Source organism: Hippopotamus amphibius, chromosome 4 (assembly GCF_030028045.1).
Source record: "Hippopotamus amphibius kiboko isolate mHipAmp2 chromosome 4, mHipAmp2.hap2, whole genome shotgun sequence".
Lineage (NCBI taxonomy): Eukaryota > Metazoa > Chordata > Mammalia > Artiodactyla > Hippopotamidae > Hippopotamus > Hippopotamus amphibius.
The window spans coordinates 6,228,208-6,254,187 of NC_080189.1; the positions used below are offsets into that span (position 1 = coordinate 6,228,208).

At 48.2% G+C, this 25,980-nt stretch overlaps 1 protein-coding gene across 1 annotated transcript; it reads right to left on the reverse strand.

The window, feature by feature from the left end:
* Positions 1-15,994: 15,994 nt before the first annotated feature.
* AOC1 (amine oxidase copper containing 1) lies at positions 15,995-20,472 on the reverse strand. Its single transcript, XM_057732075.1, has 4 exons — positions 18,890-20,472; positions 17,800-18,085; positions 17,277-17,409; positions 15,995-17,060 (listed from the first exon to the last, which is right to left on the reverse strand). Exons 1-4 carry the CDS (start codon positions 20,466-20,468, stop codon positions 16,791-16,793), a joined length of 2,268 nt encoding a protein of 755 aa, XP_057588058.1. The 5' UTR covers positions 20,469-20,472; the 3' UTR covers positions 15,995-16,790.
* Between the last annotated feature and the right edge of the window lie 5,508 nt (positions 20,473-25,980).

The window sequence follows — 25,980 nt, forward strand, 5'->3', positions numbered from 1 at the left end:
GTTGGCATGGGGTCCCCCCCCGCCCCCACCCCGGTCCCTCCTTCCCGGAGACGCTTTCCCTGCCGCAGGCTGCTTTAATCTGCCCCCCAACCCTGGAAGGCCTCTCAAAGCAACAGGTTCTTGTTTCTCCACATTTTCCGGCTTCATCCTTGTCTTCACTATGTAAAACAATCTAGTCCTTGCTCGGTTTTTCTATTTGCATCTCCACCTGGCAGTGGAGGAACCACAAACAAAATGACAGTCTGCTTTACATGGGGAGGAAACGTGGGGGTGGGAGGTGGGGTGGCGGTGCGGGCGGAGGCAGGGGGAAGCTGGTGTTGTCTCCTCTCGCTTCTCCTGGTGGGGTCTTTGGGGTCCTCTGCAAAGAAGGTTCCGGGTGGGGCGGGTGTCTCTTGCCACTTAGAGCCCTGCCCCACGCGGCTGCCCTGCTGGCACCTTTGCCGAGCCTGGCAGGGGAGCCCGCCAGCAATTTTTCCAGCAGAGCTGGGACTCTGGGCCCATCCTAGGGGGAAATGCATAGGACCAAACCCGCATCCTGGGGTCCAAGCCTTTGGCAGGTATGGATCAGATCAGGTGAGGTGTGTATAATGAAGTCTCCCTCCTGGGTATACCACCCCCCGCCCCAACCAAACATACACAGAGACGTCCCAGGCAGCCCCTATATTCTGGGGTCTGAGCTGCCAGAGGACAGTGGGCCAGTCTGGCCACGTGGAAGGCAAATCACAGGATGCGCCCATGACCCAGGCCCCAGAAGATGCGGCCAGAGTCCTCCTCCTGGAGATCAGCCCCATGGATGTGACTTTGTGTCAGACCACCCTGGCATCCTTGTTTGAGCACCACTGATCCGGTTTCCTGGGGACCAGCGTGGCATGAACCAATTTACTGAACAGTCTGAGCCAGTGGAAATGGAGGCCTCTGTTCGCAGACGTTCCACCCACCGTGCAGTTCCTGGGACACTTCCTTACCCTCCCTCCTCTGTCTCCCTGCCGCTGCGTCTCCCACGCTGCAGGTTCCACCAGAGGGAGGCCCTGCTGTGAGATTGGGGTGGCTTATCCCTATTCCTCTCCAGCTGTGGACAGATGACCACGGAAGTCCAGCTTCCAGTGGTGAGCCTGGCCCCTGGGTCTGGGAGCCCCTCTTCCTCCTTCTGTCCCCAACTCCCGGGGTTGGACGTGTCTCCAGTAATTGCTGTCTCTGGAATTCCCTGCTGTGCGTTTCTTAGCACCTCTGTCACCTGAGCCACCAGGTCCCTAACTTCGCAGGTCTCCGTGCTAAGTGCCCCGGGGCTTCTGTTTCCCCACACCCATGTCTGCTGGGCTTTCCATCCTGGCCTTAATGACATTGGGAGCAGGTCCTACCATCGATTTTTGTTTGTGTTTGGGTATTAAACACCCTGTCAAGTTAATTTAAAACTCTCATCCGACATCCAATTCAAAGTTTTTCCTCCTAGTTCTGCGGGATCCCAGATCCATGGGTCCTGGCCTGGGGATGGGCAGGGTCTGCTTCCCCTCCCGGGGGCCGGGCAGGGGTGGGATGGGGATTGAGGAAAATGGGCCCTGCTGGTGTGGGCTGTTCCTGCCGTCCTCAGGCTCTGGACGGCAGGTGGTAGGTATGTGAAACCTGTTAGGTTGTGGACCAGGTGGAGCACAGCGAGCTATATGGGGACCCTCTCCCTCTGGCTGGGGTGGGGGTGAACTGGAGACAGTTAGGAACTCACAATTGGGCCTCTGGGGCCCTGCGATGCCCAAAGGTGTCAAGGCAGTACATGACATTTCAGGCCCTCCAATCCATGGGGGTCCTCTGTGTTTTCAGCTTTGGGCTTTACAAAAGATCTGTGGGTGCAGAAAAAGTCCCATTCAGTAATCTGTTGCCTTTTTCTCATCCTCCTTTCTAATTGCCTCCCCTCATGGTGAGAATTCAGGCATCTGCTCAGGCGTATGGTCAAGTCTAAATCTGTCCAAATGCTCCTTGGCTATAAATTGTTCCTGCAGGGACCTGACCTGCCAGACCAGAACCTCCTGCTGGGCCTCGGACACTCGGCTGGGAGGCCAGCAGCCAGGTCACCGGGGTTACTCTCATGCTGACGTTTCTTCCCTCTCGTGGACAGGACTGCTTGTGGATCACAGCCAGGAATTCCAGTGTGGACGTGGAGATCTTTGTGGACTGGGGCACAAAATACTCTTAGCTCTAGATCCTGCAGGAGGATGCAAGAAGGGACGAGGACCCCAAAGCCCCGATCCTTTCTTCCTTCTGCTCTCCATCCCCCCTCTCTTCCTTTCTTTATTTTAAACAAACTATAACAGCTTTATTAAAATATAATACACATACAAACCCACCCATTTAAAGTGTACAATTCAATGGCTTTTAATATATTCACGGAGTTGTGCAACCATTACCACACTGAATTTTAGAACCTTTTTAAAAATCATCTCCAAAAAGAAACCCTACACCCATTAGCAATCACTCCCAGTTTCTCCCCAGTGCTCTCCAGCCCTAGACAATCATTAATCTACAGAAATAGTAAGAAGGCTGCATCATTTTACATTCCCACCAGCAATGTATGACGGTTCCCATTGCTCTACATGCTCGCCGACACGTTAGTGTGTGTCTTGGCTTTCGCATCCTAGTGAATGTGAGACTGTATCTCTTTGTGGTTTTGATTTGCATTTCTCTAATGGCTAATAATGTTGAGCATCTTTTTATACGCTCATTGGCCATCTAACATCTTAGGAGAAATGTCTACTCAAGGCTGTGCCAAGTTTTAATTATTTGTCTTTTTACTATTGATAAAGGGAGTGTGTGCGCACAGGCACGCATATAGATTCTGGACACTAGACCCTTATCAGGTATATGATTTGTAAATATTTGCTCCCATTCGTAGGTTTTCCTCTTATTTTCTTGATAATGTCTTTTGAAGACAAAAGTTTTAAATAGCGGTGATGTCAAATTTATCTATTTTTTTCTTTAGACCATTAAGACAATGAAGACAAACTTGTGCTGATACTGGATACTGACTGTGCCCCCGCCTCCAGGGCTTCTTGTTGTTGCTGGTTTGTTGCTTTGGTGACTTTGCTGGGCGATTCTTGTGAAGCGTGTTTCCCTGTAGTTGAAGTCTCTGATGTGGCGTCTCAGAGGGCGCAGACTCAGCCTGTGTATAATCGCCCTGGGATGACAGTGGTTTGATCTTCTCTTCCCCTGACCTCTCTGTTAAACTGTCTCTGTTGGCATCACACCCAGCTGTTAGGCTCCACTGACTCCTGGCTGACTGTGCTATTGTTTCCAACCAGGCCTCATGGTCTGATCCAGTTAAATCTGGGCCTCTTTACAGGAGTGGTTTTTTGAGGCCAGTCTTTGAGGTTTGTTCTAACTTCTGGAGGAGTCTCTCTCTCTTTGTTTTTGTTTTTTTGTTTTGTTTTCTCTGGCAAACTAGCTAATCTGCACTTTAGCTCACTGCTTTTATGAAGCTACCAATGTTCTCTTCACTGTTTACCACCAGAATCTCCATTGTGTTTTTTTTTTTTTTGGAACGTAGCAAAGTCTGTTTTTTTCTTTCATATTTTTATTTATTTGGCTGTGTTGGGTCTTCGTTGCTGCGTGCAGGCTTTCTCTAGTTGTGGCAAGTGGGGGCTACTCTTTGATGTGGTTCGTGGGCTTCACATTGCAGTGGCTTCTCTTGTTGTAGAGCACAGGCTCGAGGCCTGAGGGCTTCAGTAGTTGCAGCTTGAGGGCTCAGTAGTTGTGGCTTGCTGGCTCTAGAGCACAGGCTCAGTAGTTGTGCTGTACGGGCTTAGTTGCTCTATGGCATGTGGGATCTTCCTGGACCAGGGATCGAACCTGTGTCCCCTGCATTGGCAGGGAGATTCTTAACCACTGCATCACCAGGGAAGTCCCTCCATTGTTTTCAAGAGCACCCTTATGCTAGAACTTCCCTCACATTTTTTTCTAAATAAAGTCAGTTAGCTTCCTTCCTTCTGTTCTTTCTTTCTCTTTCTTTCGTTCACATCATAACTCTCTATTCTTACGGGCTACTCTTTCCATGGCACAATTTGAGCCACTGCTTCAGAGCTAGGAGCAGAGACAGTGGCTTCCTTCTCTGAGTGACAGTCCTGCTTCACAAATTGGGGCTTTGGGTGGGAGCGACAGCCTCTGGTATTCTCAGCTTGCTGCTCCCAGCATGGAGTCTCTGACCTACAAGCAAACTGAGGCAAGAAGAACTGGGCTCCCAGCAATTTTGTCCTGCCCTGCCTGAGGAAGTGCCTCCCCCTAGGAGTGGGGACCAGGTGGAAGGAGGGAGCCACCATTCTCTCAGCTGCACTCACCTGGAATTTAGTCTGTGTAATCTGGGGGCTGAGGAAGGCAGGTGGCCTGCCCCTCCTGGGGATCCACTGTATTCCTCCACCAGGAGCTGGGGGCACAGGGAGCCCCATTTTCTTGGCCACGTTCACCCAGAGTGGAGCTTCTGTTAAGGTGAGTGGGGGAGAAGGACTGGGTCAAGGGCCGCAGACTCTCACTCTTCCTATCAAGAGCAACTGCTAGAGACTTTAAATGCTTAAAAAATACAATTAAAATATTTTTTTACCAGTTATGAGTGTTTTGCTCGGGAGGAGGTTTGTGGAGTTCCTCACACCGCCATTCTGAAAGTGGGTCTCTTCTTTTTCTTCCTTCCTCCCTCCCTTTCTTTCTTTCTTTCTTTCTCTCTCTCTCTCTTTCTTTCTCTCTCTCTCTCTCTTTCTTTCTTTCTCTCTTTCTCTCTTTCTTTCTGTGGGTTTTGTTTTGTTAACTTATGAGTTAATAATAGAATATGCCAGACGTTAGAGATGATGTTTAGATGTGGGATGCTATTAATAAGTATACCAGCTAATGCTGAAGACACTCCTCTTAACTCAAGGAAACTATGATCAGAAGTTTAAAAAAAGTCCTTTTTTTTTTTTTTTTTTTTTTTTTAGCACAGTGAACAGCTTCTTCAAGAAGATTGAAGGTTAAAAGCAAAAAGTTTCAAAGCAAATACATTTCCTGGCTCCTCTTTACAAGAAGTTATTTTCTACTGAACTGTAACCCTTTCTGGTTAAGATTAGATTTTCCCCCTAATGCTAAAAGATTTGTTATCTTCCTTTTCCTTTTATAGACATTCATAATCTTTTGTCTTTTAGTAGTTTGAAAGTTTTGAAACAATGTTAAGATAATCTCAAAACATAAAAAACAATGGCGAAGATGAAAATTGTTGATGTTTTAAATATTGTATCGGTTGCCATAAAAGTGCTTCGTCCAAATCCTATAACAAGCTTGTCTTAATGGTGCTAAGATGAAGGTTTAAGATTTACCTTCTTACTGCCAGAAAAATAAAAGCTATTCAGACTGGTTTCTGGAATATTCAGCACAATGCAAAACTTTGCTTAATTCACATCCCTTGGACACCAGGGAACCTGGAATAATCCTGCCCCACTGGTGTCCTGCGGTAAGAGGTAGGCAAGCAGGAGCAAAGGCAAAGGGAAGTCAGGTCACACCAATTGTTAAGGGGGGTGGGGGCCGGGCAGCGCCTTTAGGGGAGATTAGAGCCAGCGTGGAGAGCTGATCTGTGAGCCTCCTCTAGCCACAAACTGTCTCAGATTTTCCCACCAGCTGGATGCAAGTGTGGAAGGGAGAAGAGAATAATGACAGGTGTGCTGGTCTGCTGCCCTCTCCCCCTCACCCCCCATTTTGATAGATGATCAGGTAGAATGGGTAGGGTGGGGCCACCTCCCAGGTGGGAATGACGCTGGCCCTTCGTTCCCAGGCTTGGGGGATGGGGAGGGAAGGGAGAACCAGCCACACCCACGGGCTGATTATTCCCCCCCCACCCCGTGTCTCCTTGAGAATAGAATAGAAAGTTGGGGAAGGTGGGGGTCCAGGAGGAAGCAGGCTTCTCCTCTACCTTGCATTTTCCATGTTTCCTAGTCCCTTGTTAACCTACTCAGTTTGACAGCCAAGTCTGGTCCGTCAGGAGCGTGGCTGCTCCTCTTGGATGCTTGCCAAAGAGTGGAGCCTGTCACTTCTTAAAGCCACGTCTGTGACCCCCGCCTGCCCCTGGTTATCCTCCCTGAACCGGGAGATAGGTAATGCGCACGTGGTACCAAGGTTTGAGAACTAGTTCATGGCCACCCGCACGTGCTATTATGGCCAGTCACGTGTGCTGACAACACGTCTCCCTTCATGCTTTCGCTAGTTGGAGATGGTTCTGTTACTTCAACTACAGACAAGGTGAGACTAGTCTACAGAATTAAAATAACTCACGAATTCAACAAATCGCTGCTGCTTTTTGATGATAAGAGGAGTGCTGTACTTTCTGGCGGTGCTCTTTCTGGAGAACGTGTTGCTTGTTCTTCCAATTCAGAATGGAACCACCGGGGGGTCTGAGACGACCCAGGAGGTTTGGAAACAGAAGCTGAAAGCACATTCTTAGAGGTCCCGGAGGAGGAGAAATGGACCCCGAAGAGGGGGCAGAAAGAAGTAAGAGAAGTGAATCATATGGAATAAGACGTGAATGCTGGGCTTTGGAGAGGACACTCCCTGCAGGAAGGGAGGCGTCTGGCACTCTGTAGCCTTCCATCCTTCCCAGTCCTCCCCAGGCGCGCCTGTCTAGACGCTGAATTTGGACCCACTGGTGCAAATAGTCTGAAGGTGGAGGAGCCTGGGGTTTGGCGGGGACCTCGGGGGCGGGGGTGGGGCGGGGCGGGGGCGGGGGGGGGGCGGTGCAGAAGCTCAGCGGCGCCACCTAGCGTCCCGCCTGCGGAAGCGCCGGGAAAGCTCAGCGCTTTCTCCGCAAAGGAGCAAAGATGCGGAGCCCGGAAAGAACGTCTTCAGCGCCTGGCAGGTCCTGGCGAAAGCAGGGCATGAAGATGGCGAGGAAAAGAAGTGCAGGAACAGCCTAAGCTCCCTTTATTTTTAAATTTAACATATACCCTTGATTTAGTATGTATTCTTATGAAATGTGGTTTTTCCGCGCCATTTCAAAATAATGCTTTTCTCTCTTTGCTTCACTTGGTCTTCCTTATTTTCAGTAAAATAGCCATTGCTGAATTACATACATGGAGGAAGGAAGTGGAGACTTGGTGAAATATACCCATCACGTATTTGTTCATGCCATATCCCTTTTTTAAAATTTTAATTTTCCACCAGTTTTATTAAGATATAATTGACATGTAACATTGTATTAATTTTAGGTGTACAACCTAATGACTTGATACATGTATGTATTGCATAATGATCACCACAACAAACCCAGTTAACTTCCATCACTTCACATAGTTACAGCCTTTTGTTTTTCTCTCGTGATGAGAGCTTTTAAGAATTACCCTCCTAGCAACTTTCAAGTAGAGTGTAGAGGTTTATAGATGTTTGAACTTTTTAAATGTGTTTTTCAGATAATCTGTATCTCTGCTTATTTTTCTTTCCTTTTAAAAAAATATTTATATGGCTGCGCCAGGTCTTAGTTGTGGCACAAGGGATCTTTAGTTGCAGCACGCAGGACTTTTAGTTGCAGCATGCATGTGGGATCTAGTTCCCTGACCAGGGATTGAACCCTGGTCCCCTGCATTGGGAGTCTTAACTACTGGACTGCCAGGGAAGTTCCTCTGCTTACTTTTCGTCTGCTCCATCTATCAGTTTTTGAGAGTTATGTACTGAGTATATTTTCTTCCTGAACTTGAGATAATCTTGTTAGGTGCACACATGTTGTATCTCCTTCATCTATTGTTTCTTTTATCAAGATGTATCCTCCTCTTTCAAGTATATACAGAAGTAGAGAAAAAAATAAAACAAACCCTCCTGAAACTGTCACCCAGCTTCAACTATGCATGGTCAATCTCATTTCATTTATACCTCACAGACTCTTCCAGCTCCCTTCTACTGGATTGTTTTGTAGTAAATGACAAACATCGGATCATTTTATTAGTAAATACATTAGCACCTATCTATAAAAGATGAGGATTTCTTATTAAAACATAACCACAATAACATCATCACTCCTAAAAAATTATAATTTCTTAATGTCATTAAATATCCAGTGAGTGTTCAAATTTCCCAATTGTCTAATAAATATTTTGATTCTCTTTGCTCAAATTAGGGTCCTAATAAGATTCATACATTATGATTAGTTGATATGCCTTTGGTGCCCTTTTTTAATTTTTTTTTTCTGCACCACAAGGCTTGCAGAATCTTAGTTCCCCGACCAGAGATTGAACCTGGGCTATGGCAGTGAAAGCGCTGAGTCCTAATCACTGGGCCACCAAGGAATTCCCTCTAAAGTCCTTTTTTATATATAGGTATGACATATCTCTTTTTCTCTTTTCATATTTCCTGGTCTTGACCTTTATTTTGTCATATATTAGAACTGCTAGTTTTTGGCAATTAAACATTTTTTGAGATTACAAAAATTATATATATGTTCCTCTCATTGAGATGTGGGGTCTATGTTTTCTTCCCTTCAGTTTGGGTAAGTTGGTGACTACACTGACCAAGTATGGCAGAAGTGAAGTCATGTGACTTCTGAAGCTAGGTCATAAAAAGCATGCAGTTTCCTTCTTCTTTGCTAGAACACCCACACTTTTTTTTTTTTTTTTGCATTCCACTTTTATTGTCCAGCAACTTGAACAAGAAAAGAATGTTGCTATTTTCCAGGCATCGCTCACAGTGCTGCCTTTCTCCTAATAACCAACCGAAGATTAAATCTCTTTCCCGACTCAGTGAAAAGTTTACCTTTCAGAAAAGTTTAACTATTCTGCCCAACATCTTTAAACAAAAGCAGCCTTCAAAATATTGTTTCAGGATGAATTGGGAGATTGGGATTGCCATATATATATTACTAATAAGAAAAAAAAGTCAAATTGTACACTTTATATGCAGTTTATTGCATGTCAATTGTATCTCAATGAACGTTCTTAAAGAAAAAAATAAAAACAATAAAAAAAAAATTAAAAAAAAATGTTTCGTATGGTCCACATCACTGACACATGTGCCCCATCAACTTCCTCTCAGACCTCAAAGATTTTCTATTTGCTTACTGATCAGATTTGAAGAGGTTTATTCCAGATTTATGCCCCAGGTTTAAAAGTTTTTGTAAGTGTACTTGGGGGAGAACTTAATCCAAACAGAAGTCACTGTAATTACAAAGTACAACTAAAAACACAATGTCTAGGTTTTGAATTTTGAAATATCTCAGGCAGATACAGTATCTAAAATTACTTCTTTTAAACATCAGAGACCTGTTCCCTGGGGTGGGGGCTGGGGTGGGTGCAAAAGAGGCAAATGGGGGTTTTCTGGGAGTTGGAAAGGATCAATGTATCTTCCTCTGGATGTTAGTTACTCCATGAGCTAACCACTCAAGACTTGTGTATTTCATCGACCATAAATCATTCTCAGTGTAAAAAGTTTAACTCTTAAAGATAAAAAAGAAATTATATCATTAATATTTTCTCCCCAAAGCTTGAAAGTTCTATAGCATCTGTAAACGTGAACATATGAATCATTATTAAGTTAATGTAAGAAACAGGGCAGGTCAGAGATGGCCAAGTATTATCGTTTTACCTGTTGACTTCTAGAGAACTCTCAGTACTCAAGGCACAATAATGAAAACCACTAACACTGTTCAAGTTTTACCTAGCAGATCAAAGAACCTAACTGTAGGGACAAATTAAAGGATAGGGTATATTAAAAAGTCTGTGTTATTACGGGATCAGGGGAAAAAATTCAAGAACCACCACCACCAAAACCATCCCCACTGGAGTGGACACTTCAAGGCTTGGCACTGCACAGAGATTTTACCCATATAACTTCTAGTCATCTTCCCAAATTTACTCTCAGTTCATAAAGAGCGTTACACAGCAAATGACGGGATTTGTCCAAGGTATTATACATGGTTATACGGTTTCACTCCATGCCTCATTATTTCCACTATAACATGGTACTCTTTCTCCCATTACCCTACAGAAAATATTTAGTACAGGTGACATAATTTCAAGTGGTTACAATGACACAAGCAAAGTCAGATGCTCTTACCCTGCTCATGGAATCAAAAGCACTTCCTGACCAGCGACTCCACATCATTAGGCCTTTCCTGCACATTGATCCAGTCTAGCAAAGAAACGTTAAAAAAAAGCAGGTCACCATCTTTAGCATCTACCGCAGCTTCATCCTGCTGGACAGGACTTGGACAAGGTTCCCTCGCTTCTCTTCCAAGTGCAACATCTGGGGTGTCTGGGGCTCCATGTTCACCGGATTTGTGAAATGAGGTTAACGAGGGCTTGTTCGTTGTTGCAGGCGTGTCGGAAGAGAGCACCAGGTCAGTAGAGGTTTTCATCTCGGCCTTTTCTGAGCCTTCATGCTCAGGCAAGGAGTCCAGTCTTCCCAAACACTCCCTGTAACTATGTCTGGTTAGGCACTCCAACAGCGGAATCTTGGCCATGACTGAAACTGCAGTTCCTAAATGAGTAAGTTTTGACTTGATGTCTTCTACGGATTGCAGATAATTTGAGTAAATACTTTCAAATTTGAAAAGCAGCTTTTAGTAGGAATTTGAACAATCCTCCAGATTGGCCATGATTGCAGCCCAGCCTTGGTGTTGAAGATGCTCATCGTGGACCAGACCTTCACAGAAAGAGCAAAGTTTCTTGGCAACTTCATACATTTCCACTGCAAGCTGTGTCCTTGAAGCAACAGTGTGAAAAACTGCGGGCATCATAAGGGACTCTTCAGCTTTTATTTCCATGTCATTTTCTGTTGAAAAGGTAGTTTTAGGAATAGCACGTAGACGTTCAGATAAGATCATTTCCTTGTTAAAAAGAAAAATTGGATTTGTGTCTGTTCGGGCCCTGTAGGTGCACACTCGCCAGTCTGCAGCCATGCACTCTCCCCCGTTGACCACCAGCACCTGGTGCTGAAGAGCGATCTTGTACCTGCTGTGGATGGCATGCTTCAGGTCGGCCACAGTTTGCACTGCAAGTTGTGTCAAATGTCAGGGTGGTCCCAGTGTTCACCAGAAATACATACAACTTCATGGTGTGCTCTCTGGAGTCTGTGAGCTTACACCTCACTCTGATACAGGTACGTCAGGCACTGCGAAAAGGGTGACCACTTTTCTTAAAAAGCAGATTAAAAGTGGCTTATGTTTGCTTTGCTTGATATTGGCAACTGAATGGCATTACTGGTTAAACTCAGTGAACGTGCCGCGCCTCGTCCTCGGCGGCTGCTACCAACCGTCCATCGGCGCCGCCAACTGACATTCAGGGCAGCGGGGACAGGCAGGCCCCTGGGCTCTGGGTCGTGGGCCAGGGGAGGGCGGGCTGCGGCCAGTCAGAGCCGAGGGGCCGGACGACGGCGACCCAAGGCAGCGCCGGGCTTGGCAGGGCCGCGGACACGGCTGCCGCTGGTTTGTTACTGCCGACTCCCCACACTGTTATTTTTTAAGGTTTATTTATTATTTATTTGTTTGTTTTTGGCTGCGTTGGGTCTTTGTTGCTGTGCATGGGCTTTCTCTAATTGTGGCAAGCCGGGGCCACTCTTCGTTGTGGTGCACAGGCTTCTCATTGCCGTGGCTTCTCTTCTTCTGGAGCACGGGCTCTAGGGGCGAGGGCTTCAGTAGTTGTAGCTCGCAGCCTCGGTACTTGTGGCTTGCGGGCTCTAGAGCTCAGGCTCCGTAGTTGTGGTGCATGAGGTTTGTCGTTCCGTGGCATGTGGGATCTTCCTGGACCAGGGCTCGAACCCATGTCCCCTGCAATGGCAGGTGGATTCTTAACTACTGTGCCACCAGAGAAGTCCCTAGAACACCCACTCTTGAAGCCCTGTCTCCATGTGAGAAGTTTGGTTACTCTGAGACCACCATCTGTGAGGAAGCCCAAGCCACGAGGAGAGGCCACGCATAAGTGTTCTGCCTGTAGTCCCTCCTCAGCACAGCCTTCGAGTCATCCTAGCCCAGGGGCCAGACACAGAAGGGAAGGAGATTCCAGATGACCTTCCCTGAGGATCTTCTGAGGTACTCTCAGCTGTAGAGTCCTCCCTGCTGAGGCCCCAGACATCATGCATCAGAGACAAGCCATCCCTGTGTGTCCTGTCTGAATCCCTGCTCCATAGAGTCGGGAAGCATAATAAAATACTTGTTATTTTATGCCACTAAATTGGGTTAGTCTGTTATGTAGCAGTGGGTAACTGTAACACGGAATCAACTCTCAGGCAGTGATGGGGATACTGTGACTTTTGCAAACTAATCCTTGGATGCCCTAGCAAATAAGCTGGAGGGTTTGGTAGGCATCCTTTTAACTTTCTAGCCAAATCTTTGGATCCAACCTCCAACTTGGTATGTTTTCATTTTTATCAGATTTATCCTTGTTTCATCCATTAGAAATTCCAGATTATGGGATGTGGAGCTTGAAGTGGCCCTAGGACATGGAATCATGCAATTCAGAAGAGCAGGTCAATTATCACACATGTGGTATTACCACACAAATTCCAAACATCTCCCCTAACTGAGCAAGCAGAACAAATTTAAGAGAGATTAATAAGACAGTTAATATACGTGCTCTTATATAAGCTTGTAAGCTGACCAAGAGTTTAAGATTAGTCCTTGGAGAATCTACAGTTGAGAAAAATGTTTAATCATAGCCTTTTAGTTAAAAAAGTTTACTGCCAAGATAACTTAGGGTTAAGTGCATAATTGCTATTGTTTTCATAAGCTTACATTTAGTTAAAATGACATATTTACCACAACTGGTATATTGAATTAATAAATATTTATTTCCTTTTGGGAGGCCGAAAGAGCCTTACAGTTTACATGCTATATCACTACATTGCTATATTATAGTCTAGGAAGCAGCCTGCCACTCTGGGGACGTGGTTGAGGCAAACAGTGGGCGCAGACAGCAGGACCAGCCTCATGGGCAGGTGACTTTGGTCCAGAAGGCCCCACATGTAGTTTAACTTTCTGTTGTCGCCATCTTGAAATCCTTAATTTTTGAACCAGGTCCTGCATTTTCATTTGGGACTCATGAATTATGTTTCTGGTCCTGGCACATAAAGGTACACAGTAGGGCAAGCTGCTGGCTTGGATATAAGCTGAGGATGTAAGCACTTACGTCCAGAGGGGAGGCTTAAGGGCACCTAAAGGTGGAGGGGCCTGGTCCACAGGGCAGCCCGGAGGTTTAGGCAAAGGCCACCAGCACAGTTTTGATGAACAACTCAGAGCCCCTGGGTTTTGTGGTTGGCTCTGCTCTAACTGGGATCCTCCAGCTTTAGGGACCTTTTCCTGCTGAGGCCCCCTTCAGGCCCTGTGAGTGCTGGGAAGTTGTTCTCAAGAAGTTCTGGTCCCTGGGCTGGCTGGGTGGGCCCTACCATCTAGCTGGACTTGGACTTCTCGGGGCCCCTGTGTTTTCACAGGCTCAGTCAGGCCGGTCATGAGGATTCTGGAGCCACGCATCTTCTGGGGACCCCTGTCTTGGGTCTGGGGCGAGGGCTTGGGTGGGGACACCATCTGCTCCCCCTTGTCTCACCTGGGGAGGGACCTGGGGAGGGACCTGGGGATGGCCTGACAGTGAGGACAGTGGCCCAGAGTATGTACATGGTGTGCAAGGGGAATTCACCCGCCGGAGGGGGCAGGCCTTTCCAGCCCGGGGGTGCAAGGTACTTGAGATTGTTGGGGTCACACAATGAACTGTTGGTGAAAGTGTTCACCAAGGCCATGCCAGGATGACACTTTTGGGGGCGGTTTGCAACTCTAGGGTCAGACGAGACCTCCAGCCTTTATAAAACAAGAAGATGCCCATCTGAGAGAAGCCCACCTCTCATTACAGCACATGACAGCAACACCGCAGGCTGCACTTACTGACTCTCTGGCCGGTCTCCCCAGCGTGACCATGGATGGATGTCTCGAGGGTGGGGACTGAGCTTTCCTCATCTTTGCATCCCTGACTGGTCACATTCTGGGGGTTGCATCGTGCTTAGAGCAAGGAGGAGAAATGAGAGAAATGCTGAAAAGGGAGGAAAGGGAAGGAGGTTGGAAAGTGGTTGCCTGCAAGGACCGCCAGGGGTCTGGAGCCTGCGAGAGCAGGAAGTGAGGACTCTGGGGAGTTCAAGGCTGCTTTTTAAAGGATGAGACTCAGGTTTTCTTGCCATCTCATTAGGTGGGAAGGCAGTGCTGTTGTAGGCAGGGGAATGGCCAGAATTGTTAGGGCAAGGGACAGAAGCTTGACAGGGTGGGGGAAAGGAGGACATGAGTTGGTGTAATCTGGAATTTGCATTTCCTAGGCTGTCGGTCACTTAGTCACTCAACAAGCACCGAGGGCCCACTGAATGCACAACACAATCAGACCTGCTATGAAGAGGCACAGAGGATGGATGGATTTGTGGTCTTCAAGTTGCCCCCCAGTGTGGGTGGGGAGGCAACATTCCCCCCACACACAACAAAACGCATGTGAAGGAGCCCCTTGTCCTCTGGATTCTAACCTGCTCTCATCAGGACCCCCTGAAATCAATCATGATCTTCTGTGTTGGGGGAAAGATTGGAATCTGTGTAATTAACATCCTGTCAAAGATCTAGGACCCGGCCGCTCCCCTGTGTGCCCTTGTTCCCTGTCCTCAGATCCTGTCCTGGGCTTGCTTGAGTGACTGAGCTCTGAGCAGAGACAGGGACACGTAGGTGTGTGTATGGGGGTGGGGTGGGGGTGGGGCGTGGAGCAGAAGATTTGCTTATTCTTCTTCCTTTCGTCCACAGTCCCCCAGATGGAAATTCACACCCATTGTATCAGTTCCTATCATGGCTATAAACAAACCACCACAAGCTAGTGGCTTTAAACAATAGATATATCCTCTTAGAGTTTAGAGTCTGCAGGGCATGTTACTGATGGGCTTCTTGGGAAAAATCCATCTCTTCGCCTCTTCCACCAACATCCCTGCCTTGTCACTCCTCCTCCGTCTCAGAGCCGGCCGTGGGGCAGCTCCCCTCCTCCCTGCCCCCTGCGGCTCTCATACCAGGAAGGATCCGTATAAGGAAAAAACCCACCCCAAACCCAACAATAGTACAGAAGGTTTACACTGAGAAATCCTCAGTGTAATATGATTATATTGAGCCCACCTGGGTAATCAGGAAAATTTCCCATCTCAGGATCCCTACCTTAATCACACCTGCAGAATGCCCTCCTTTCGCTGTGGAAGGTGACATAGTCACAGCTCCTGGGGATGTTAGAATGTGGAAGTCTTTGTGGGGGGATGAGTCTGTCTACTGCATCCGTCCTGGCCAGCTGCCCCATCCCATTAACCAGCAGTGAGTCCCTTCCTCCCTCCCTCCCTCTCTTTTTCTTTTAAAATTTAGACTTTTATTATTTTGAGTAGGTAATACGTTCTCATGATTAAAAAATAAAAAGAACATAGCACTGGGGTGAGGGGTGATGGCACCTGGGAACCTGCTGACCTGGGGCTGCACTGTGGCCAGGATACCTAGAGGCGCCTTTGACCTCCGGAGGGAGGGATGAAACCCCGCCCCTCCCCATCACCCTGCCCTCCACACTCTGGGTCCCCTCAGGCTCTCTTCACTCAAAAAGAAAAAAGCCCACAAAGAAACCCAACCACAATATAGAGAGGTTTACCCCGAGCAGTCCTGCTCCCTTCCTTGTCTCACCCATCCTGTTTCTCCCATGTCTCGGGTGCTGTGGGTTCAATGTCTGTGTCCCCCCTAATGTCCAATGTGATTGTGTTAGAAGGTGGGACTTTTGGGAGGTGCTTAAGTCATGAGGGTGGAGCCCTCATGAATGGATTAGTGTTCTTATAAAAGAGACCCCAGAGAGACCCCTCACCCCTCTGCCATGGGAGGTTGCACTGAAAAGTCACAAGTCTTCGACCCAGAAGAGGGCCCTCATGTGACCTTGCTGGCACGCTGATCCTGGACTTCCAGCCTCTGGAACTCTGGGCAGTAAACGTCTGCTGTTTATGAGCCACCGGGTCTATGGAATTTTGTTAGAGCAGCTCAAATGGACAAAGACAATAGGTAACCACTTTTATCAGAATCATGTGTATTTTTCTAGGGTTTTTATGAATGCATATATTCCTCTCTTTTCTTACACAAAGATTAGCATGCTACCTATATAGTGTTCTATACCTATCTTCGTACTGAGTATCTCCTGAAGATCTTTCCCCATCGGTACAGACAATGTCCCGTTCATAGGTTTCTTTTACTATCACCTAAAATTGCAGTGTGTGGACACTCCATGGTTTATTCAGATCTATAGGCTCTCTCTTGTAGAGGGATGTTTGGGTTGTTTCCAGACTTTGCCAGTACAAACAGGACTGTAGTGAATGACTGTGTACATCTATGTTTCCTGTGTTTGTAGGTAGGTCTCCAGTATAACTCTGAGAAGTTGGATCAGTGTGTCAAAGGGTAAAAATGTTGGCGGTGTCGCTAGATTTTTCCATGGTGTCTTCCTGTGGTTGCAGTACACTGCATGCCCATCAGGGACCCAGCAGAGTCCCCCACAGACTCCCAAGAGGGAGCCGTCAGCCTCAGATTCTCTAAACTGCTCCGATAGGTCAACCCAGTATTTCAGTGAATGCCATTTGCTGTAGTGATGGAGGTCTTCTCTGGGGTGGAGGCCAAGGCCTTGTGTTTCTGATCTGTGTGTGTCCTACATGCCTGGCTGGCTGTGTGGCCTCATCCGCTGTGCCTTCTCCAGGAAGCAGCACAGGAGCTGAGCCCTGAGAGGGTTTATTGTCTGTCCTTGGGGTGGAGGTGGGGGGACTCGGGCTTCGGGTGGGAGTTAGTGGCGGGCAGGGGGCCTTCACACAGGCCTGTAGGTTCCACTGTAGCTGAAAGGGCGAGGCATCAAGCAGTCCCCGCGCTCCCCAGGGATCCAGTGCTGGACGTAGGTGGAGCCGTTCTCCTGAGGCCACACAACCACGAGGTCTCTGGACGCCAGGGACGGGTCCTCTGGGAAGAAGTTGAAGGGCCGGAGCAGGAAGCCCACGGAGTTCCCGGGCGTGGTCGTGTTGGGGATGTCCTCTGCGTGGGGGATGTGCAGGAAGCCCACTGTGACCCAGGCCACCAGGTCCTGCAGGAGAGAGGGGTGGGCGGCACTGAGGAGGCTTGGAGGGGAAGGGCAGGGCGACCCCCCAAGGCCCACGTTTAAGGAAGGGGCAAATCTGGTGACCGCCGAGCTTGTTCTCCACGCAGCAAGCCGGCCATCGCCATCCTGGGACTGGACACAGATCCTGGGACCGGGCATGGATCTGGTCTCGGCGGGTCTGGAAGAAGGTGGAGCCAGTACCTCATCTTCAATGTTCTCATTGTTGCCAAGAAACTCCTCAAAGACCACAGGTGGGTCCCAGGGGTCGTTCTGGTTGTAGATGCTGCTGCTGCACAGCTCAGACTCCCGGTATCTGGTCACTGCCAGCGGATACCTGTGCGGGCAGAGAAGTCAGGTAGCTCTGGGTGCTGGGGGACCTCCCAGTCCCTCCCAGGGAACATCTGCAGGGTCGGTGATGGGGGACTGTTACTGCCTTGCCCCAAATGCGGGGTCATCCCCTGGGAGTCGGCCAGACTCACTGTCAGCAGAGGCTCGGGGCTCCGCAGGGGCTCTGCACTCCCCCTCCCCAAACACAGAGCCACAGGCCCAGGAGCGTACACACGTGCACACACACACACGCACACACACACATGCACTCACGCCCAGATACGCCACTGCAGAGACTCAGAATCTCATGGACAGAAACACAGACACACACGGACACGGAAACACAGGGACACTGAGGGGAGCCTCCAGCCCTCCTGGCCTCCTGGGCCTCCCTCACCTGGCCCAGGTGACAGCCTTCTCCTCCTGCCAGCCCGGGGGCAGCACCTGCTCGGCCATGGAGTGGATCTGCAGACGGTAGCTGCGCTTGTGGCCCCAGGGGTTCTCCTTGGGACTGGTAAAGAGCAGGTACTTGGGCAGAGTCCGTCCGAAGCGGAAGGCCGCCTGGCGCTCCCGGGAGTACCTCCTCTCCTGGAGTGTCGGCTGCACCAGGAGGTGTCTCGGGCTCCAGGGGTTGGTGATGTTTTCTAGCTTCATCTGCAGGGTCTGGAAGCTATTCTTGGTGCCTGTGGGTATGCAGGGAAGGAGGGGAATCACGCGCCCTGCACTGAAGCCTCCTCATTCCGCCCTGGGCCCTTCATTCCAGACCACACCCAGCAGCAAAGCACGGGCGTGAAGAGGATGTTGGGGGCATGCACTGAGCCAGATGGGCACTGAGGGAAGGGACTGAGGAACAGGAAGGCAGCTCAGAGTCGGGCATGGCAGCTGTGGTGATTCCACCACGACTCTGGTCAGTTCTTGAGAGCAGAGCTCCAAGCCTGTTGCCGTGGCCGAGGTCCCAGCGAAGGGCAGCTGGCCTTTCCCCGGGGTCAGTGTCAGTGCCCATTGGGCTCAGGGGCGGGAGGGGCGGGGTCAGGAGAAGCTGCCCACGTGGTCCTGGGGGCTGTTCTAACGTGTGGTTTGATGTCGGGCCAAATGCTGTCATTATGCCCGTGCCATCCTTTAAGGTGATACCACTGATTCAGAAGACACAGGAGTATCCCTGATGACCCCACAGCCACTCAAAGCGCCAGGCAGTGCATTTCTTACACTCCTAGGCATTACCCTCCGCCCTGTGCACACCTTTCTACCCGGTCCATCCCCCTAGGGGGTCAGTGCAGCACCAGGGGAACACCTGGCACCATTCACAGTCACCATCTTGCAGGGGCGCTCCATTTTCGAGCACTGCAGGTGCCACACAAGCAGTCTGGGTAAACTCTCCTGATGTTACACTTCGAGGGAGGTTTAAGCACCATCTCTCATGAGTGTAAATTACCTCTAGGATGCGGACGTTTGGCCAGGAGGGTGGTGGTTCCAAGCCCGAGTCCTACCTGCCACGTCCAGGTCAACGCGGTAATGCACTAGGTGGGTGTGCATGTTGCCAATCAGATGTGTGTGCAGGCGGGTCCCATGGCGCAGCCCCTCGGGGGTGTAGAAGGTGGCGTGGACATAGCCGGTGGCGTGCATCTTGGCCTCCATCACCCCATTGGGGTAGAAGATGAAGTCCCAGATGTAGTCATAATTGTAAACTGTCGAAATTGTCCGCAGCACCAGCACCTGGCCCTTGAGCCCTGCGTAGAAGTTGAAGCCGCCGCTGAAGTCGGAGTTAAAGTGCCGCCTGATGGGCACGCCTGTGGGCATCTCGAAGAGACAGAGGGCTCGGGGGTAGAGGACGGGGCCGTCGTCATCGTAGTAGTGCAGGGCATCCAGGAAAGTGGCCGTCTCCGGGCAGTCGACGCCAGGGGCCAGCTCATGAGTGACGCTGCCCAAGCCCCAGCCCACGTCCATGTACTTGGTCTGCATGCCTGCGGGGGTGTGTCCTCCGTACAGCGCCACAGCCTCCTGCACGCTCACCTCGTAGGCTATGCGCTCACCTCCGAAGTGCACGTCCAGGACCTGCAGCCCCGAGGATGAGCGCAGCCGGAAGGCGAAGCTCCAGCCCCCGTAGAGCACGGTGTTGCCGTCCAGGCTGTAGCGGGGGCCCTCGGGCTGCACCAGGCGCGGGCCGTGCTTGTTGATGGCGAAGTCCCCACGTGGCTGGTAGAAGGAGAAGAGGGCTGCCTCCTTTAGGCTCTCTCCATCCTTGCCCTTGGCGAGCGGGTCCTCCAGGACCACCACGTCCACCTCTCCGTCATTGTACTTCTGTGCCAGCTCTTCGGGGCTGCGGTAGAACTTCCCGTTGTACCAGACCTGCTCCACCATCCAGTCTTGGGGGTTCATGCTTCCATGATCCACCAGGAGCTCCAGCCCAGTGGGGTGCAAGAAGTAGCCTTCCATCTGGCGCTGCAAGATGAACCAAGTGCGGCGCTGGCCGGAGGCCAAGCCCGGGGGCGCCACGTTTGTGAATGTCAGGCACCGCTCGTAGCAGTTTCCAAACACGAAGCCCGTGGTGCGTCTGAAAAACTGGTGCAGGGGCTTGGTGACCTCCTCCAGGGTGCGGCTCAGGAGGGCGTACTCTGCCTTGGAGATGGGCCTGGAGGCCCAGGAGGCCCGGTGCCCGGGCCTAGGGGGCAGGTCTCGCCTGTAATGGGGCCTTGGCAGTGGCCCCACAGCAAACTCGGTGATGTTGGGATGCTCCTGGGCTCCGAAGAAGATGATGGCACGTGCTTCCCGAGTGGGAGGCCTGTGGCCTTTATCCAGAAATTTCAGCACGTGTTGCTTTTTGGGCAGCAGCATCTCAATGAGGAACACGGAGTTCTTGGCCATGGTCAACGTGCTGGACGGCTGCAGCCTCAGGTCCTTCTGGGACCAGAGGAAACTCTGCACGGCCTTCAGCTCTTGGGCGCTCAGGTCCGCAAACACCCTGCCCTTGTCGGCGGGGGTCCGTGGGGAGCCCTCTGCCGTGGCCAATGTCTGCAGCACCAGGATGGCGGCACCCGCCCAGCCGAGGGCCAGGGTCTCCCTCCCCATGGCTCTGGAATGCAGTAGAATAGATGAACTTAGTCGTTTTATGGGAGGAAATAGGTTTCCACCAGGTCGCGTCTTGGACTGTGATGTCCCTTGGCCTCGTGGTCTTCCCACAGACTCACCTCCTGGCTTGTCCCCACCCAGCTCGGTGGCAGCGGGGGACCCATGCAGCTCCCAACGCTGCTCTGGTCTCTGCTTTCCTGGGCTTTTAATTCTGCTGTCTCCTCCCTGGTCTGTAAACCTCTTTTAGTCCCGTGGATTTTCTTACCTGTGCAAACTCCTTTTCCCCTTCTCTGGGCATTACCTCTGCAGGGCAGCTCTAATCTCTCCAGCTTTAGGTCACTCACGGATTCACGGTGCCCGTCCAAATGCCACAAAGTGCTTACTTGCCATGGGTATTGACAGCAAAGTTGCATTTTTGATACAACACAATATTTTTTTATATAGATAAATCTGAAATTTAGTGTAGAAGTTCAAAGAGTCGGCTCTGGAGCCAGTCTGCCAAGGTTCAAGTGCTAGTACATCTTCCCATTGGGACCAGCTATGGGCCCTCGGGCTACTTGCTCAAACTCTCTGGGCCTCCATTCTCCCAACCGTGAAATGGAAATAATGATGCCAGCACCGACCTCTGGGATTGTTATGCAAAATCAATTGGACAATAAGGATAAAGTGTTTGGAACAAAGCCTACCTCCTAGGAAGCACTCAGGAAACGCAAGCTTCGTTTTAAAATTAAGCATGAGGATATACTCTCTGAGGCCAGAATATTTAAGCTTCTGAGCTGCATAGAGTGATTTGACTGGTTAGGCTATAGACCTGCGCCTACACAGGTGAGGGGGAGAACGGGGTGGCTGGCCCTGCCCAGGCTTCTTTAGCCCCTCCTGTGGGGCCCTCCAGTTATGACCAATTGGCCACTGAAGGCCAAAGCCATGAGGCGGGCACCTCAGGGTGCCGTCATCCCAGCGGACAATTCAGGAAGATGCTCTTTCCCCTTCCATTTTGAGGGGAGGCTGTGGTCAGGGTCTCACGGCCCATCTCCCAGAGCTGCCAATATAATCTCCTCTGGTTCTTCATCTTGTGGTTCCCTCCCCACCCCCGCCACCCCTGCACTGGTGGGAAGGTCCAGGGACTCACGTGCTCTTCTCTCCAGCCTAAAGGGGTGGGGGAGCTGTAGGGGCTGCTCGGTGAATCTGGAGCCAGCAGAAAGACATGCTGTGAGCTCTTGTTCTGCTGTTAAATTTTGGTTGAGCCTCTTTTTTTTTTTTTTTAACTAGACTTTAGAGAAGTTCTAGGTTCACAGCAAAATTGAGAGAAATGTACAGAGAGAGCCTATATACCTTCTTCCCACTCCCCACATAACTTTGTCACCATCAACATCCCGCACCTGAGTGGTACACTTGTTACAATCTGTGAACCTACAATGACACATAATTATCACCCAAGGTTCATAGGTTACATTTGGGCTCACTCTTGGTGTTATACATGCTGTGGATGTGGACCAGTGTTTAATGACATGCCTTCATCATTAGCGTACGATACAGAGCAGTTTCACTGCCCTCAAAATCCTCTCCCCTCCAACTATTCATTCTTCTCCTCTTCCTGCAAATCCTGGCAACCACTGATCTTTTTGCTGTCTCCATAGTTTTGCCATTTCCAGAATGCCATGCGGTCAGGATCATACAGGATACAGCCTTTTCAGACTGGCCTCTTTGACTCAGTAATATATATTTAAGTTCCTCCAAGTCTTTTTGTGGCCAAGTCCCCCCCCCCCTTTTTTTTATAACTTCTGATTAAATAAAATTTAGTTTAAAGCAGGACAAGAAAAAATTAAACATAAAATTCTCTCTGTTTGTTTGGGCCTCCCTCCTTCCCTCCCTAATGTGCAATGTGCATCTGCATTACACATTAACCAGAGCTCCTCAAAGGTGGGAGTGCCTGCTGGACCACAAAGATCACTTTTATCTCCTTTCTTCTGATGCTAGTAATGTAACCACTTAAAAGAATAGCGTTCTTTCCCAGCTCTGTAGGGGGTCATGGTGACTTGCTGCTTCCTTTATGCGTGCTTACCTGGACTATGCATCCTTCGTGAACTTTATGTAAAATATCAGTATGTCATTTTGATGTACGGTCCTTTTGTCTCAAAAATGTATATAGCTGTGCCTTTGACTTCTAACAGGCGGAACAGTTCTCAGAGCTTTCTGAGAATTTGCATCCCGGTTATCATCCGCAGTTCGGCTCAAATAAAATTCCCCTTTTTTCCCTTAAGAGTTAATTGAATTTTCACCGACATTTTCTTGATGTAGTCAGCAGGATATCAGAGATACCTACCCACCAGAGGACAACTGGAGTCCACCCTGAACTGGAGCGTGGTACCAGCACAGACCCTTTGAGCTCCACGTGCTTCTTGGTGTTCTTCAGGTGCTTTGGTGAGTTCTCCTGATATCCAGACATCATTGCTTTAAATGACATCGTGACTTTTACTTGAGCTGTTTCTCTTGGGACTTTTCTGCTTTTCCTGGAGTCCTAAGGGGGTACCAGTACATTTCCTAGGCAGAGAGGCCGCGGGAAATTTGGCTGTTCTTTTTAAAAATTTGGCTTACATTGGAAAGATTATGTACATATGGTCTGAACAAACTGTTTGCTAGTGAAGTGAAGACGGAGCCAGCTCAGCTCCGAAGAAAAAGGAACATCTGCTCCTTCCGGCCACAAGGTGTTCTCAGGCCACTGAGAACCTAGCAGAAGTGTCTGAGGATCCATCCTTGTGATGTGTAGTGATCCCACTACAATCATTAAATAAATTCTGCGCGTCAGGGAGGCGTAACAAAGGCAGATCACCTAGCGCCCCAAGCACCCATGGCAGTGTTAGACCGTCAGAGGGAGGAAATGAGACACCTGAGAAAGTCTACCTGGCCCAGGGGTAACTCCTTGGTGAGCTGGACTCAGAGCAGCACACATTTGGTTCACCACACTGCCCTCAGAGAGTTGTTCAGACCATATCCGAATTAGGCCACCAAATTAATAATGGAAAACCTTGTCTCGAAGGCCGAACAGCTCCTGGACAGGCAGCCACTCACTAGAACTCTGGCTGGCTTTTTGTACAATTGGAACAAAGCCAAACACTTATCTTGCAAGCACTTATCTTAACTCTTCAATGGCCAGGATGGAGCCCTTTTGACAGTCTAGAGAAAGCCAGTTTGATAAAATACCTTTTTGAAATTCTGACCCTGAGGGAATAAAAATATTCCTAGGAGAATGCTTGAAGTTATAACTCTTCCTATGTCCTTGCAATGTAAACACAGCTCACATCACCTGAGACTACAGCCTTAGCTCACTTAGTAGAACTTAAAACTGAAAAGAAGAAAAATAATGGAAAGAGGCTTTTAAAAACTCAAGCAGGAAAATTATGATATCTCTGTGTCTGTCTGTATATGTGCACATGTACATTATAAATATGATATATCCCTACCTCTGGATGGTGTTATCAAAATTAATTTGTAAAAGAGCTCTATTTGACTTAAAAGTAAGTGCTTACAATTCAAATATTTCTAAATGTAACTTAAACTAGCCCAATTTTTTTTAAAGGATCACATGATCTAGGATTAATTTTTAATGAGTAAAACCAAGTTTAAATAGATGGTTTAATTAATACAGAGGTCTTTAGAGTCATCAACATTAAATATAATACTTTTATTGTAGCTAGGTTTACTGAAAATCAATAAGCTCATATTATCTATGTTATAAAATTTGTAGCAAGATAATTAATGGTATGATGATAATTTCATAAGTAATAAAAGAGAGATGAGTGGGATAAAAGCTTTTGCGTGAACTCTCTAAGAATAATGTTTTATAGTATGTCTATCTAAGAACAATTTCTTCAGGTTTTTGGCAACTTGAAACTTCAAAGTTCTGCTAAATTAAATTAAATGATGGAAATTCATTGAATGTCTAGATCATTTTTAATAAGAAAATACTGAAACATTAATTGCTAAAGAAGTCTATGTTTACCTACTTTTGACCTCTTATTACAGAGACTAAATATGCTTGAAACCATTGATAAACATATTTTGTGCTTTATTGAAAGATTGTACTATGAAATGACATATAGTTCTAGAAATTATTTTTAAAAAGGGAATCTTGGGCTTCCCTAGTGGCCCAGTGGTTAAGAATCCACCTGCCAGTGGGTTCAAGGCCTGGTCCGGGAAGATCCCACATGCCGAGGAGCAACTAAGTCCGTGTGCCACAACTGCTGAGCCCATGTGCCAAAACTACTGAAGCCTGTGTGCCTAGAGCCCGTGCTCCACAACAAGAGAAGCCACTGCAGTGAGAAGCCCGGGCACCTCAATGAAGAGTAGCCCCCGCTCACTGCAACTAGAGAAAGCCTGTGCACAGCAATGAAGACCCAATGCAGCCAATAAATAAATAAATAAATAAATAAATAAATAAATAAATAAATTTATTAAAAAAAACACCCAAAAGACAAAGAGTAAAAATTAAACAAAACAAGACAAAAACAAACAAACAAAAACCAGGGCATTCCAAATCTTACACTACAGAAGCTAAAGGAAATCAGCTTGCTGATGTTGCAGCCAAAGGGGCAGCTTTAAATATCCATCGTGTCCAGCCTTCAGAATGTCCATTGCTCTCCATTAACCCAGCTAGCTTAAAAAGAGATTTCTTTCTACAGGCTCAAGAAATTAGCAGTAAAGAAGAGAAACAGACATGGCAACACAAAGGGAAAATGTTAACCCTACCACGCAAATATAGTTTAGACCTGATGACACAAAATGTATGCTGTCTATTAAAGCCCAATGGCTATTACTCCAGCATGTGTATTCTTTAACCCATTGGGAATCTGAAAAAAAATGGTTTTATGGGGAAACAATATTTTGGAAAATTTTACCCACCATGGTGCAGAGGAAATATATTATATTATTGACAGGGTCTTATTGAGACACTTAAAAAAATTGGTAACCACTTTCACAGCAAGCCCCCAGGAGGTGAAAAGCATCATGGATTACAACCTAGAGATTTTGTTTATTGGAAAGGACACCAGATAAAAAATTCTTTGCAGCCACAATAGAAAGAAATTTATCAAGAATTATTAACTAATCCATGCACTGCCAAACTGAAAGACACTAATTCATGGATTCGAGTCTCTCATCTTAAAAAGACCACTCCATCTGAATGGACTTTGATCCCTGCACTTCAACTAAGAAGAGCATCACCAAGCTAGGATGAGAAGAAGATGACAATGGTAGCAGGCAACTGATCCAAGAGTCCAGACCAGGCCTGTAAGACCCATCCCACCAGTTCAATTGTACTGTTTACCAAATGTCTGTCTCTCTATCGAAATTAAAAGTTACTGTTTTATTTCTAGCTATGTTTTTGCCCCAAAGTTTAGGATGGAAAGAAAACTCTCTAGTAACACTGTCACAAAATACAGTTACAGGGGCAATTTAATGGATTGTTGGATTTGTTATCAAATTCCTAGGTCAACCAAGGCCCACATAATTTTGT